Source organism: Calliphora vicina, chromosome 4, assembly GCF_958450345.1.
Source record: "Calliphora vicina chromosome 4, idCalVici1.1, whole genome shotgun sequence".
Taxonomy (NCBI): Eukaryota; Metazoa; Arthropoda; class Insecta; order Diptera; family Calliphoridae; genus Calliphora; species Calliphora vicina.
This window is the reverse complement of record NC_088783.1, coordinates 2,314,432-2,330,874: the sequence shown is the minus strand read 5'-3', so window position 1 is coordinate 2,330,874 and position 16,443 is coordinate 2,314,432. Positions and strand designations below refer to the sequence as shown.

The following is a 16,443-nucleotide window of genomic DNA, read 5'->3' as shown; positions in this document are numbered from 1 at the left end:
TTACGTACAAACATATGTACATACATATATGTATGTAGTATGTACAATTGTACATATGTATGTTGTTGTTTTATCAATGCACAACCTTCTCATGCAACATTCAATGCACTTTAGACAGGTTATCAAGATTTTCTATTTGACAAACAAAGCAACACCCAGTTTTAGTTCGAGAAAAGTGACAAAAAATAACACTGAGTTGAATTGGAAAATCAATCAATCCTATTTTTAAGCGTGAAATAAATTTCAGTACAAATATTTTTTTTAGTCAATGAATGTTAGCTATCATTGCTAAATATTAAATTTTACTGTTAAATTTATATACATGCAATTAATTGTATGGGAAGAAGTTCATTTATTTATTATTTTGCTTGGATAGGTCCAATTTTTATTTTCGGCATATAATCGTATATTGGTATATTGGTATATTGATACGATATTGGAACAGGAGTTTATAGCATGTTGAAATTTACCAAATTCGTGATTAACGTTATAAAGAAGTGGCCACTTAAAATCGGTTCGGTACATCAATATTATTCTCATTATACCACTTCATAGTTGTATTTGAGTAATGACAACTTGGCTAAAACTTTGTATCAGATGTGTGATGTCTTATAAATGACAGCATCGCCTTTTTAAGCTCTATTTTTATATTTAATTCAGAAAATTCTTTAAAAACATGTCTGAAAAACTTGACTCTTCAAACCAAGACGTACAATTTTTGACCTGATATCTGCCGAAAATCAGATTTTGGCTATCTTTTAACCCGACAAAGTCGGATTTTCTAGATATATGTGCACAATTTTATATCTGGCTTCGTTTTCCATTGTGTCTACACTTTTGAAAACTAAACATAATGACTTGCAATTCATAGTAGATGAACCAACAAATATATGTTTGTGACAACCATATTTATGATGATTAATTTTATCATAATATGTTGTTCTCAGATTATGATAAGCCTTAAGCCGAGAACACCATAATATGATAAGTCCTTCATCATATGAATGGTTGTCACAAACATAGATTTGTTTACTGTAACCATTGGTTGATACAATCATGTGAATCGTAAATTAAAAATATTTTGGTTACCACAATCATGTAAATGGTTACTGTGACTATAATATAGTTAAAAAACTTGTAACAATATTGAAATGGTTACAGTAACCATGCCCAACTATATTTTTTCTCTGCGTGTATCTATCTAACTACCGTTATCGAAATAACTGCAACGACAGTTACCGTTAAAATACTGTTACCGATATACTATAAATAAATTTAAATTGTAAAAAAAGCCAATTATTGTTTTCCGCAATTTAGTTTATTGAAATCGACATACATACATACATACATACATACATAACTTTAAATGTAATACAATAACAATGTGGTTAAATTATTTGTCATTTTTGTAAATTTTATTAACAAAATAAGTCAGACCGAAATTATTGTTAGCATTAAAATATCGTAACCAAAATAACAGCAATTATCGTTACCTATTTCAGCGCTACTTAAATAAGCCAAAATACCGTTACCGCTAAGTCACCGTTTCCGAAATAATCCAAATAATCATTTTACAGTATTGAATCGCTAGCTAACCTTGGTATTTATTCAAAAGCATAGAGATTTTTACATTCAGAAATAAAATTTTTTTAACATAAAGGAATTACTAAAATGGATATGAAATTGGAAAAAAATTTATTTGAATTTTGCCATCAAAATCTAATTTTTGTGAAAATCTTTGATAGAGAACTCTAACAAAAAAATTACTCAAAATAATCACACATGAAAGCTTTATTTTTACTAATAATTCTTGCCACTTGGGTTTTTGACAACTGAGTTAGGTCGTTGACAGGAGAGTTTCCGATTTATGTGTATTTATCTATGTTTCAAACATTGTAATTTTGAAAAATTAATACGTTTTCTGTGATGGTATATGGTTAGAGAATATTTGAAAAAGCATAAAAAAAATTAATTTTTTTAAACCGTCCAGCTCATGAACTGTTATCACTAGATCCGAAATCTTTTTAGAAATTTCATAACATAAGTGGATGGTAATAAAATTTATATAAAATCATTTTAATATCTTCGAAGTAAGTCATAAATTTGCGCAGCTATTTATTATATTGCATTTCGATTTCATTTAAATATAATAATATTTTGCCAGAAATTAATATTCTCCATCTCTGCTGTATGTCCATTATATTTGCATAATTACAAACGCAAGAGTATTTATGCACATTATCAAACAATTATAGGGGTATATTTGCTTAAAATGTGAAATTAGTTGTTTATCAAAAATTACCAAAATTACAATTTAATCCAACTTAATACTGGTCGCATAAAACCGCAAGGAAAATTAAAAAAATATATTTTGTGTTTTGTTTTATATATTTTTTTTTAATTATCAACTATTGACTCTTCATTAATTATTAAGTTGGGTCAGTTCAGAACAAAACCTCAAATGTTTTGTTTTGTTTTAAATAAATAATGAATTCTTTTGCAGAGCTTTAAAAATATAAAATCATTTAATTTTATCAGAGAATTCAGAAGAGAACACAATTACAGTAGTTTCTATTAAGAGTGTATGTATTTATTATCAAAAATATTAAATTTCCAAAAGAGTTTAAAAATTATCAATTGAATTCTACTGAGGCATCTGAAAACAGAGATGATAAATGTGATATAATTATGCGCTAATTTAAAAGATATTGGTACTTTTCTGAGCCCTTTTGAAATTCGAAAAAAAAATTAAAAATTGAATTATATTAGGATGTTTCCGAAACTTAAGAATAGTTATTTAAGGCCGGGTAACTTATCAAAATTTTAAATAAAAAATATATTTAAACTATGTTTAAAATTTTGATAAATTACCCAGCCTTAGTCTCTGACACAAAAAATAATAATAATGCAACTTGTATAAACATTTAGTATTCTGTTTTGTACCAAGAGAAAATACTAAAAGTGCAAATATTTTCATCTCTGATTAAGAATATCTAATTTGCTCTCTTGAATACATATTTAAAGACTTGCCATAGATATAAATTACAAATTATTCTTAATTCAATAAAATAATTCCCAAAAAATGTATTTATTATTTTTTTTGTTTAAATAACTTTGTATTATTTACCTAATAAATCTAAGTATACCATATATACATAAAAATTTCATTGATAAACTACAAAAAACTTGCTGCTTTTATAATCAAATTTTTTTGGTATACAACAACCTTCATCCGACTTTTGTAAATTGTTTATCGTATGGCAACCACATATTCATACACTCAAAAATACAATAATATTTATGTGTATATAAGTATTTTCATAAAAGAACATCTACTGATAACAATAAAAACAACAACAGCAGCAACAACAGAACAACTAAATAATAATAATAAAAAGTTTAAAATAAAAAGCAAATAAAATATGCTCTTTGCCTGCTTTTGAGTTTAGTTTGCTTCGCGAACTTTTTGCTTCGTCTACACACACCGTACACAACAGTTTAACGCTCTATAAATTTGTCTTAATAATATTATTAAATACTATATTCAAATAAATATTAAAAAGTTTGTCTTTAAATAGATAATATACATATTTTTTCATTAACATATACATACATATTTCTTTGGTTTTGCTATTTAAAAATAATAAGAACTACTTAACAAAAATGGTGCGTGTTACAGAGGATCTATTTGGAACAGCGATTAATCCGACCAACAAACAATCGGAGCAAATAAAGCGTTTTACCTTGCAAAATGATATGAAAATGAAAGTACAGGTGAGTAAATAATAATATAATGTCTATCTCATATTAGCTAAATAAATCGTCAAAATTATTTTTCAAAATCGTAAATTTTGTAACGTGTATCATCGAAGATCTTAATAAAATAAACACAGTGGCAGATGTAGATGAGGACTCATGAAAAGGTAGCACGCTTTTACACCGGCCTTATTGCTCGTCGAAAATTTGGGGGGTTCGGTTATTCACTGTCCAATAGCCACAATAATACACTAGTAACAAATTTTATTTTTATGCGTGCTTATTAGATTTTAGACATATGCAAATTACAATGTTAACTCAATTTGATTTACATTATAAGTCATTAGATCGAATGTACTGACTTTGCCCACCCTACCATGATCATAATAAAAAATATCCATTACACTTTAAACACTTTATGATCCCTTTTAAAAAACCTACCACAACGTAATTTCCCAGATCAAACAAACAAACAGATTCAAAATTAACTTAAGCATACATATTTAATGAAACAAAATTAATCATAATAAACAAAAAAAAATAATTTTAAAAAAAATAAAAAAAAATATAAAGTTAAATTTAATTATGAAATATTACTAAAATGTTTTTAAAAGTTTTAAATGAATCAAAACTAAAAAGTTTGTTAAATTAATGAAGATTTCCAGCAAAAATATATGAATAAATATTTAATAAAACGGCATGCAACAAATAACATTAAAATGATTTAAAATCAATAAAAAATCAATATTTTAGCTGGTCACCTTAAACAAAAATCAAAATCAATAATACTTTTGAAATAAAAATGTAAGTGAAAGAATAAAACTGAATATAAAAACAAACATAAAAAACTCACTTTATTCAGCTGCTGACATTCCAAAGATCTTTGTAGTGTTGCTGCAGGTTCTCTTTCTCTTACATTTGAGGTAATGTTGCGGTACAAATGTTCACAAACAAATAACACTGATACATGTTTAAACAATTTAACATAAAAAAACTTTTGAGAATCTTTTAGAAAGATGTGTAATTAGCATGAGCAAATGTCACAATTAACAATATTTAGTATATAAAAATTTTAATGCTAATAACATAAATTTTTGCATTTAACAGATGTAATTATTTATGACTTTTGCTTTTGCTAATATAGAAACTGAATACAAAAAAGAATAAAAGTTAATACATAATAACAGTTAAATATTTCTTTCACTAGTTAAAAACAAACTTATGAACAATTATGGGAAAAATTATAAAGACTCATTATGTAAAATATTTTTAGACACTTTTTAACACAATTTAGCAAATTTTAACAAATGTTAACAATTTTAATAGTTTTAAGAATTTTTAACAATTTAACAAATTTTAGCAATTTTTAACAATTTCGAACAAATTTTAACATTTTCTAACAAATTTTAAATATTTTTAATGTGTTATTTGTAAAGTGTTAACTTTTAGAATTTACTATTTTTTTTGTACTTTTCTTGTTGTAATTTTACTTATTTTATTTTTAAACTTTCTATATTGTTGCATTTATCACATTTCTGTATTAATTTTAACTTTCTAGGGCCAAAATTTGGCTTACATCTGAGACAATTATAGGTGATATATATGAAAAATATTTTCACATTTAATTATTTTCTGTTAAATTGTTGATTTCTAGATTTGGTTATAATTTAGAATCTAAATTATAACCAAATCTAGAAATCAACAATTTAACAGAAAATAATTAAATGTGAAAATATTTTTCATATATATTTTAGATCACTATCACACACAGTGTTGCCAGACAAAGTTTACCTCATGTCCCCAATTTGAAAGTCGATGTCCCCAAAAAATCCCCATTTCAAAATTTAAATCCCCAAGTTTGTACCCGTAAGTTTATATGTATTTTTAAAAAAACAAAATTAAAAAAAAAAACTTATATTATATTGTTAATACAAAATTTTACTATTGTCCGTTTTACAAAAAGTTGATTCATCGATTTTGGAACAACTTGTTTAGAAGATATTATTTTTTAGGACTCCTTGAGAAATCAAGAATATTCGATTTTTAAAATGTAGGGGTTTGAATTTTTTATCCCAAAAAATTATGTTTTTTTAAAAAATGTAAATTCAGTTCACCTTTTAGTACATAATTAAGATTCGAATTTAGAACTTTAACTTAATTTGCAATACAATTGATATATAAGATGGATACTGTATTCGATTATAGCCATGTCCGTCTGACTGTCTATCTGTAGAAATCAACTTTCCGAAGCCCCCAAATAACTTACATACCCGATTCATACATCAATATCTCCGGAATTCTTCCGGCTCGGTTGCTGTTTAAAATCTAGAAAATCGGTCCAGATATAAGGAAAAAACCAGGACAACCTCTATTTTTGACCTATATCTAGATTACTATGACCATAGTATGTTGGACCCATTGTAGGGTCAAAAACGGAAAAAATATTTTTTAACCCGATTTTTTTTCACCAAATTTTTTTTTACTAAATATTAAAAAAAAATTTAAATTTAAAAAACAATTTGAAAAAAAAAAATTTAAAAAATGTTGCCTCTAAAAAGCCTTTAAGGCGCTGAGGCATAATTTATAATTTGAATTTTTTGTAATGAATAAAGAAAAAAACCCTTAAAAAAAATTAAAAAAACTACTTTTAAAAATAAAAATTAATTTTGTTTACTTAAAAATATTTAAAATTTTTATTTTGAAGTATAATTTGGTGAAGGGTATATAAGATTCGGCACAGCCGAGTTTTTCAGTGCTATATAATTTTTCTTATTTAAATGATGATAGAATTATGGTAGCAATACTAAATGTCAAACAATTATCGATAATTTTGCATAAAACAGGTGTTCAACCAAAACAAAAATTTGTACGTTTTACCCAATAAAAAAATTAAAGTTTATTAAAAAATAAAATTATTGGTAAGAAAATGGACAAAGAAGACACCGCATCGGAAGTGGAGTTTTTGCTTTGGAGTTTATGAAACTTAAATAAATTTTAAATAACTAACGTTGGCCATTTAAGTACCATTTAAAAGAGCACTGAAAAACTCATTGAAATAGAACATAAAGATAATTAATATTTAAATACGAATTCAAAAAATAGCTCTTAGAGAATGATTCAGCTTTGTATTTTTAGCAAGAATTTAAAACAATTTAACATCTGTGAACATTTTTTGAAACCTTTTTTTAATTTTTAGATTATCAAAGTAAATTGTGGCCTGGGAGCAAAAAAAGTCTCGAAATGCATATCTAAAATTTTTGTCATTTTCGTCAAATTCTGAAGAAATGTAATTAACATTTTTAATTACCGATACAAGCACTATAAAATTTAAATAAAGAATGTCTAAAAATGTAAAATCCCCAAAAATGCATGTAAATCCCCAAATTTTGTTAAAATCCCCAAATCCCTCCCCACGAAATTCTGTCCCCAAAAAAATCTTGAAATCCCCAGTTTGGGGACAAATCCCCACATCTGGCTACACTGATCACACAATACGATTTTCATTTTTTTCTTAATATTTCACCGCACTACGATATATTATTGTTTTATGTTCACCGTCATTAATCCAACTGCAGAACAACAAAATGTATGAAGTGGGGATTGCCAAACCAGAATTAAAGAGAGTACAAATGCAGTTCTTCTTCTTTAAATTATTAGATCATCAAGAGTAATTGAGCAATTAATAAATTTTTATTGTGGATAAGGTGCCAAATCTAGATTACAAAAACAAAAGTAATCTAATAAGAAATTTATATAAAAGAAGAATTTATTTATAAAAATATTACCCTTTTGGAGATGGCACCAGGGAGAAAAAAGAGAAAAAACGAGGATTGATTATATTCCTTAAGAAAAGTTCCTTTTCCATGAAAATATGTTGACTTCTATGGTTTTTAATTAAACCTCTAAGACAGTTTTGCCAATATAAAATACAGCGAGAAAATATTCTAATAGAATTAAATTTTGCTTATAATAAAAGTTTGTAAAAATTCCCGTATAATTACATACTCACAATTCAAAAATGTATACACAAACTATAAACTGTATTTGCTTTAATTTTTGTAAATACAATAATAAATATCACAACTTGGGAGATATTTCTTTCCAAACTGTTTTAAAATAATGGCCGACAAATGGCGTTTTCGTTACCATGAAGGCTCGGTTTAAGCTTCAAATGTTGGCGCGAAACGAAGGTTTGCGATTTTGCCCCCAAAAAGGTTAAAACAAGTTTGATAAACACACAGGTAAACGTCAACTATAAAATTCACCAATATGTGTACTAAAAGTATCTCAACATATAGATGGCGTATGCTTAGCGAAATAATAAAATAATATCGTTAATATGGAAACAGCAAATACATACATATTAGAATCATACAAAAAGAAACAGAATTTTATTGGAAAATTGTAAAGTATATGAAAAATACATGCAAGCATATTACAATTTATCGTCAAAAATAATTGTACCTATATTATATTTTCCGGGAATCATCGTACGTGACATTTGTACGCCTATAAAGTGGAATAGATTTTGCAAAAACAAGAGTATCTGAAAAATAATTTGGTCTTTATGTACCATTTGGTCTTTATGTACCATTTTTTAAAAAAAATAATAAATTCTTTAGAAACATTGTCGTTCAAAACATCGAGCGAAATATGGGTATATCGTACGTGACATAAAACGGAAGTTATTTTTAGGTATATGCGAAAATTTGCGAATCGTAAGATTAACTTCTTACACTAAACCAAATATTTTTTCTCTACAAACCATCACATTTAAATAAAAAAAACTTTGGATGATTTTATAATAAATAAAATTTAATATCGTAAGTGACATACCGTACGTGACAGATTTTTCTCTTATAGTAAAACAATATACTATATTCTGTAAATATATGTATAGAAAAACTAAAAAAAATAGAAAATATATATTCGATTTCAATAAACAATTTGATATAGCAAAAAACAATCGGAGTCAAATTAATGCTAATTGGAAGTTTAGTTTTCGACGCAATTTTAGCCTAAAACATATCAATTAAATTAAAAAATTAAATATGGTCAGTTTAAACTATTATTTTTGCACTTAAAATGTTGTAACGTAAGCGGAATGATATTTCAAAAAAAATTTGACACTGGCCAAAGAAAAAGTACATGAAGTTAATACTTTAAAACCCTTAATACTTTAAACCCCCATTTGAAAATCTGGCTTTTAGTTATTTCAAAATGTTAACAAAATAAGAACTACATTGAAAATATATTTGCAAATTTTTCCATATTTTATCTAATTTCATCGGGAACAATTCGTTATATTTTACATCCAGTGGCAGTAAAAGGCAGAGAAGTGGACTTTTTTTTTGGAAATAAATAAAGCTTTTTTTAAACAAATTGATATGGATCTTAATCAGATGTAAATTGCAAATTTTGACTTTTTTGGAATTTTATATTATTAATATAATATGAAATTAATATATTATGAAAAATTAATCACTTCATAAAAAGAAACTTCAGAGATTATTTTTTTAAAAAGAAAGTTCTGCTTAACGTTGCTATCAACTGTCACGCCCAGATGATTATGGTGTTTTCCAACATCCTTGAAATTCCAGACTTTTTAAAGTGAACAAATTTCCATATTTTTTTAAATTAAAACTAAAAAAGGTCCAGAACTTTTTAAATAGTAGAGTTTTTGTAGATTATTTAAAATAAAAAGCGAGAAAAAAAAGACCATGAAACTCAAATAAGAGCACAGAAAAGTGCAAACATCGATATATCCAACACTTGTATATAAATTTCTTCATAAATGCCACAAAAGTAAATGAATATTTTAAATTTTTTGCTTATATTCAATTAATTAATGGGCTATTTTATAAAGGTTTTATATATTATTAGCTTTAAAGTTGGAAACAAATATAGCGTTTCCCGTTTTGTTGCAATTTTATTCCGCATACGCTAATAAGCTCTAAATACTTTCACATAATAATATTTTAATATTTTCTCCTATTCAAATCATCTTGAAAATAAGTTTCAAGGCTTTTTGTTTTTTTTTCAGTCGTGGTTGTCATTCTCGTGGAATTGCCCATATACCTTTTAAAATAAACGGAAATTTTATCAACTTTAAATTCGAAATATGTAATTTTATTTGTCTAAATTATCCTATTGACTAAATTTGTATTTACCAAACTGTTCTCTTGAGTTGTTAACAAATAACTCTTGTATAATTTAAAAAAAAAACTGCATTGAGTACTCTGATCGTCATCGTGAAGTAAGCTGATACTTTCTCTTAACAAAAGTACTTAAAAATTCTTTTGACAAAAGTACATTCTACTACCAATATAAGTAATAAGAGTGCTACATTCGGCTGTGAGGAATCTGATATAAGTTCCCTTTTCCTTGATATACATCTAAAGAAAATTTTAAAATAATTTGTTTAAGGTGATACTCGTAAAATGTTTGAACTACTTATTTAGTTTGTTGATATTTAATGACATTTTAATCGCATTTCCTATGTACAGAATATTGTAGATATAGATATATAGCGTTCTCGCATGTGAAAAAGTCAACAGGGACGTGAAATTTATGCGCGAGTAATACATATCTCACTATTATAAAACTATAACGTCAAGGATTGATTTGTCGCCCACAGTTAGATTACATTGATCAAGTTCGCTAATATTTAACTTGTGTTATCAACAAATAGCGTTAAGTATGTTTTGTTTATTTCTTTCAAGTGAATTTTTACTTGAATACTTGTTACATCTATTATTTACAAACAATATCATATGTACACAAATTTCTAAGTGAATATCAAAACAAACCTTCAAACTCTTTTAATAACACAGAACAACATTCAGACTCAATAATGTTTATTTGGCTTTCAATTCATTCCGTTTTAACAATTCTGTCAACGTTAAATTAAATTAAATTGCAAAGAATAACAAATAAATCATATTGAACTTTAAGAATTTCATTTTAGAGCAAAAACATTGTTGTTGCTATTTATAAGTTCAACCATCATCAACATGGACCTTCTTTAATAGATTCCAGAAGAAAACAAAGAAAAGAAGAAAAAAAAAAGAATCGTTAAAAAGTTGAAAAGAAAAGAAACAACATTCGTCAACTAAGTATTCGACATTTACAAGTTTATTCTTGGCTAGAGATTAATTGTTATGACACACTTAGATTTTTATTGACAATAAAAGATTTTAAATCTTTTACAATTTGAATTTTTAACTAAAATACTTTGTTAAGTCTTGTTTAAAATCTAAACAAAATTCCAGGAAGTCTATTTTCTAGGCAAGTATAAAGCGGTGGAGGGGTGAACAACTAAATTAAACAATGCTCTGTTATTACAAAAGGTTTACTTAAAGGACATACATTTAAAATATGAACTTGACGGGGGTACATTAGACCTGCCCTTAACAAAAAATATTCATACTGAAGAACAAAATATCCATGATAAATTCACTTTTTAAGGGTAATACATATCGCACTCATTCAACAATACTGTATTAACTCAAAATTTGTAAAAATTCACTTTTTGCAAGAAATCAACTAACAACATCAATATCTATCTACTGTAAAAATTTCAACGTATTCGATAACCACATTTGGGACCATTTTCGTGATAATTAGTGACTACCTTGTATCAAAAAGGTATTATTTTGAGAAATCTAAATAGAAATACATCGTATAATTTAAAAAAAAATGTATTATTTTGAATTGAGCCTTTATTCAAGTTAAAAATAATAAAATTGTTTTATTTAAATTTGGTTGTATTTTGAGTTGATACTGGTTTGTTGATAAAATAATACAAAAAAATATCGAGAAGTTTCAGAAAAATGGTATAAACTTAAAAAATAGATTTATTTTGCAATAATTGCAAAATTTTTAAAGAAAAACAATGTAAATATATTTTCAAATGGAATTTGCTTAATATGATGTATTCGGATTTCTTCTCTTAAAATGTAATCACAAACAGTTTTTGCCCTCTACTGAACATTTTAAAATTTTGAGTTAATACAGTATTGTTGAACGAGTGCGATATGTTCAAGATGTACACATTGCTTCCATACTAAAAATAAATTTTAGTATTTAATTATAACCTACTATACGATACCAGGAAGGCCAAAAATTCCGTGACTTTTTTAATGAAACGCAAATTTTTGGATAAAAAATTATTTTATTTATCAACATAGTCTTCTTTGAGCTCTATGCACTTTGTCCAACGTTTCTCCAATTTGTGTATCCCTTCCGAAAAATAAGATTTATTGAAGTCATAAATACAGGTATTTGTTTGTAGGATGATTTCATCGTTGGAGTCAAATCTCTTTCCGTCGTTTGGAAGCAAGAAATAGTAACACGGTGCTAAATCCGGAAAATAGAGCAGAAGAGGGAGTATTTCGTAGCCTAATTCATGAAGTTTTTAATGGAAACTGCACATGTGTGTACCCCTTTGTTCACCCAATAGTGAGCAAACGCTTTCTCATACCCAAGTGATCATTCAAAATTGAAATCATTGAGCCACGTGAGATGCCTATGGCTTCCACAATTTACGGAATTTCATTCTCCAATCGGCCAACACCATATCGTAAATTTTCAACTGATCGTCCAGAACATTCGACGTCTTCTGTGCTTGCACAGCCACAACGAAACTCAGTAAACCACTTTTTTACCATTTAAACTGATGGTGGGGAGTTTCTATAGTATTTATCAAGCTTAATCTTTATTTGAGCGATGGTTTTTTTAACCCAACCTCGCAGTTTGTGCGTTTGTGCTGATGTTTGTATTGATTAAAAACAATAAGGTTGTTCAAGGTTGCCTGGTTATCGTATTATGTGCTGGTTTATTTATTTCAACAACAAACAAATTCATTGAAAAATATATGCAACTTTGCCCAACCCATTCTTATGTTTACAGCTTACGTGGTTATCTGCTTATTTCTAGTGTTGGAAAATAATAAAAATTTATTTCAAAAAATTGTAATGAAAATCTAAAATGAAAATGAGATTGGAATGCGAAATCAGTTGCAATCCATTCTTCCCCACTAAATCAATACTTTGGAATCGTGATAGCTTACTGGGCTATCCACAACATGAAACTTATTGGAGTAAATTCGTTGGCGGAACTCACCAAATGTCTGAGAAAAGTCGCCGATGCACTGCCGAATTAGGCCAGTTCCTGTAATCCTGTGAAAACATTTAAAATTTGCATCTAATGACGAGCAAATTACATACATTCAATAAACTAAATTTCAATATTAAAACTAACCAATGTTCACGGTACACAGAGGTTATTTTTAATTTTATAATCAGATAACCTGATAACCAGGCAACCGTGAACAACCTTAATGGACTTTCATCATACTAAACTTCATCCTAGAAAACTAATTAACTCTAAATCACTTTTACATAGCCCTTATAGAAAGGCATACTCCCGAAAAAAATCAGCGAGCAATACTGAAAGTGATACTGAGTCGATCGGTATACTTTAAGAATGGGTGGTAGAAATTTTACAAAAATCAAGGTATTTTGGTTTTTCTTGCTCTGATTTTTTGAAACCACCCTAATGTTCGCTAATAGTTGCTTCGAATTGTTAATTTTTTTAACATGTTGCTCTTGAAGCCCTCGCTTTAAAATGTTGTTTAATTAGAAACTAATACTAAGAAGGCGATTGACATGAGTTTTCTACGCCATCGTTTTTTGTTTTGAATAGATGAATATCATTGCTTTAAAAATCAATGATAAATAAGAATTAATACTAATTCTTCGATCAATAAATTCAAAATTTGATTCAATTTCTCCAAACTTCCAAATCTAAATCGTTTCATGTTTAAAATTAGACTTTCTTTACTAATTGTATTGAACAAGGAATTAATTGATTCAATTAAAATACTTATTTATTAAAAACCCATCAACAAAATAATTATTAAGAAACATCCAATATTTTTTTTCTTTAACTGTGTTCTAAAAAGGGAATCATGAGCCACTTGATTGATTGTAAAACTGTTAAAGTGACAAGATTGCAAATTCATAAAACATCAGTTGTGAGCAGTCACCCGTTAATATTCAAAAAAAAACAAAAAAAATGATGATAGAATTTATGTCGTCTGTTGATTATTTTCTTATTCTTTAATATAAAGTTTCATATTCATCCTTCACCTTCTGCTTGAAAAAATTTAGAATTTTATTTATTAAGCTGAAAGTATTATGAATAGCTATTTGCGGAAAAGTACGTATTTCGTTTAAGGAAATAAAACAAAATAAATATTGTTCACAACGTTTAAACCTCTGGAGTATGTAAGCGGAATTAAATTTTAAGATTTCTTTCAAAGTCATAAATCCCTACCTCCCAAAAGACAAACAAATTCAAAGTGAAGCCAAACTAAACTCAACCCCACCAAACCAAACCAAACCGAAACACCACAGCCAATTTTCTAACCACTAAACACAACATTTTAAGTTTTTACCCCGTACATTTCCTACTGCAGTTTTATTCTTTCTCTTCTTCATCTTTTCGGTTTGTTTTATTATTGGTGTGTTTTTTTGTTTGTCCGTCCATCCGTCCGTCCGTCTGTCGTTATAAACCTGGTAGAATATTTAATGGATTTTTGTTTTACATTTTATATTTTAGACTGAATTCTATGTTTGACTTCTTAACAACTTTCTTAATTTGTTTCTCACTTTTTTCTCTCTCTCTCATTTTTTTTGCATGATTTCCCATAAAATGTGGCAACAACAAACACAAAACACACAATGTTGTTGCACATTCACACTTAAAATTTCTTGGAATGTGGTAACATTATCAAATGATGCTGGTGATAACGATTATGACTGTGATAATAATAATACAAACTGCTGGTGTTTGCGATGGTCAATGTGTAAATACTGTTCCACTTCTTTTCACAAATGCTGCTTCTTTGTGTAATACTACTTGCCTTGTCGCATCAACTAAACTAAAAACTAAATAAAAACTACATCAACAACTGCAACAACAACAAAAAAACACAGGTTATTACTTTGGGTGCCACCATAACTAGTATCCAAGTACCGGATGCAAATGGCCATGTGGATGACATCGCACTGGGTTACGATGATATTTCAGGTTAGTATCACTATCACTGATTGTACGTACCATCATCTGCTTTAATACAAACGAGTGCAACAAAATCAACAACAAGTTGCGTGGCAATTTTCTTTATGTGTTAGATGGAAAAAAAACTACAAAAAAAAACAATGTAGTAAATGGAATTCATACTCTTAGTCGTTCATAGTAAATTCCTTGGAAATATGTGTCACCATTTCTGATGTTTTCTGTCACCACACAGTGGTTGGATTTAGATTTCGATTCAAAATTCTTCTTTTTTTTAGCAACATTTGTCTGCTTAATCCCTAACAAGAAAATTATATGTAATAAAGTTGAATAGGAGGACTTATCAGCAGATTTAGCATAATACAAAGTGATTTTATCACAGTCTTTATGATATTTTAATAGCGATAGATGAATGTAAGTAAGTGAGCGTATGAGTTTTGTTTGCTTGCCAACCATGTTGGAAATAATCAGATACATAAATTATCTTCACAAAATGTACAATTCGAATGTTTAAAATTGTAATTGCATAAGGAGTATTGAAGGTCAAACCAGTTAGCTTAGAGATATGGTCCATCCAAATAAAAAATTAAAAATAATGTAAATTTGGTAAATTTTTCGTTAAAAAATATCAAACAAGTGTTTTATGCTTCCTTTTGAAATTCGAACTTTTTAGGCGAGAAAAGCAGTAAAAACTGTATTTTGGTATAATTAGAAATAAAATAAATTTAAAATCATATCCTTTTGGTTTTTTTTTTATCTAAAAGTGTTACATTAGAGTGTCCCTTAGAATTAAATTTTTTGAAATGCTGAAACGGTACCCCCAGAAAACTTTCGTAATGACCTAAAATAAACCGTGCCGACTTTCGATTTAGTTTTGGGGTGCATTTACAAGGAGAAATAATATATTTTTTCAGTTTTTTAAAATGTTTGCCATTAAATAATTACTTTTGCAATTTAATTTAAAAGAATCGAAATGTGTACGTTATTGTCGTTCTAATAAGATATAAAAGACAAAAATTTTTTAAAAAATGTTAAAGTTATTAAAAAATCGCCAGGGCATTAACGTGTCTCAGGCGACTAGAACAAGAAATGTAGGAACAAAATTAACATATTTTGTGAAATATTAAAACAAAAGTTTATTCTTATTTAAAATATATCCATATATGAGTCTTTATCTTCATAGCATACAGTTAACCAATTCGCAGGTATAACCAAAAAAAAATATTTTTTTAACGGCAGTTTCAAAACTCCAATTTCAAATTTTTAAAAATTTTGTTAAAGAAATTTCAGAATTTTTTGATCATCACATGGGGATTTATTCACAACATAATAGGGAATAAAAATGTGAAAAAATACCTTCTATAGTTTTTCCGTAACTGCGATATAAATTTTGTGATTTTCGAGAAAAACTATTTTTTTGGTCATATTTTGGAGAATGTTATTTTTCCTTACTGTTATTAATTTTGTTTTCTCCTTGTAAATGCACCTCAAAACTAAATCGAAAGTCGGCACGGGTTGTGCTTCTTAGAACAAGCTCAAAATTTAGTTGGTGGTATTTTAGGTCATTATGAAAGTTTTCAGCGGCTACCGTTTCAACATTTCAAA

General features: G+C 27.3%; 1 protein-coding gene across 2 annotated transcripts in view; it reads left to right on the top strand.

Moving 5' to 3' along the window:
• The first annotated feature begins 3,454 nt into the window (after positions 1-3,454).
• The window catches only part of LOC135957638 (galactose mutarotase), a 37,766-nt gene continuing 24,777 nt past the window's right edge, over positions 3,455-16,443 (top strand). The window contains exons 1-2 of one of the 2 annotated variants that reach the window (XM_065508424.1): positions 3,455-3,774; positions 14,757-14,850. In XM_065508424.1, the coding sequence (XP_065364496.1) occupies positions 3,664-3,774; positions 14,757-14,850 (205 nt within the window). In that variant the 5' untranslated portion in view covers positions 3,455-3,663. The remainder of the gene's footprint in view (positions 3,775-14,756; positions 14,851-16,443) is intronic. The other variant, XM_065508423.1, reaches the window with a different exon arrangement.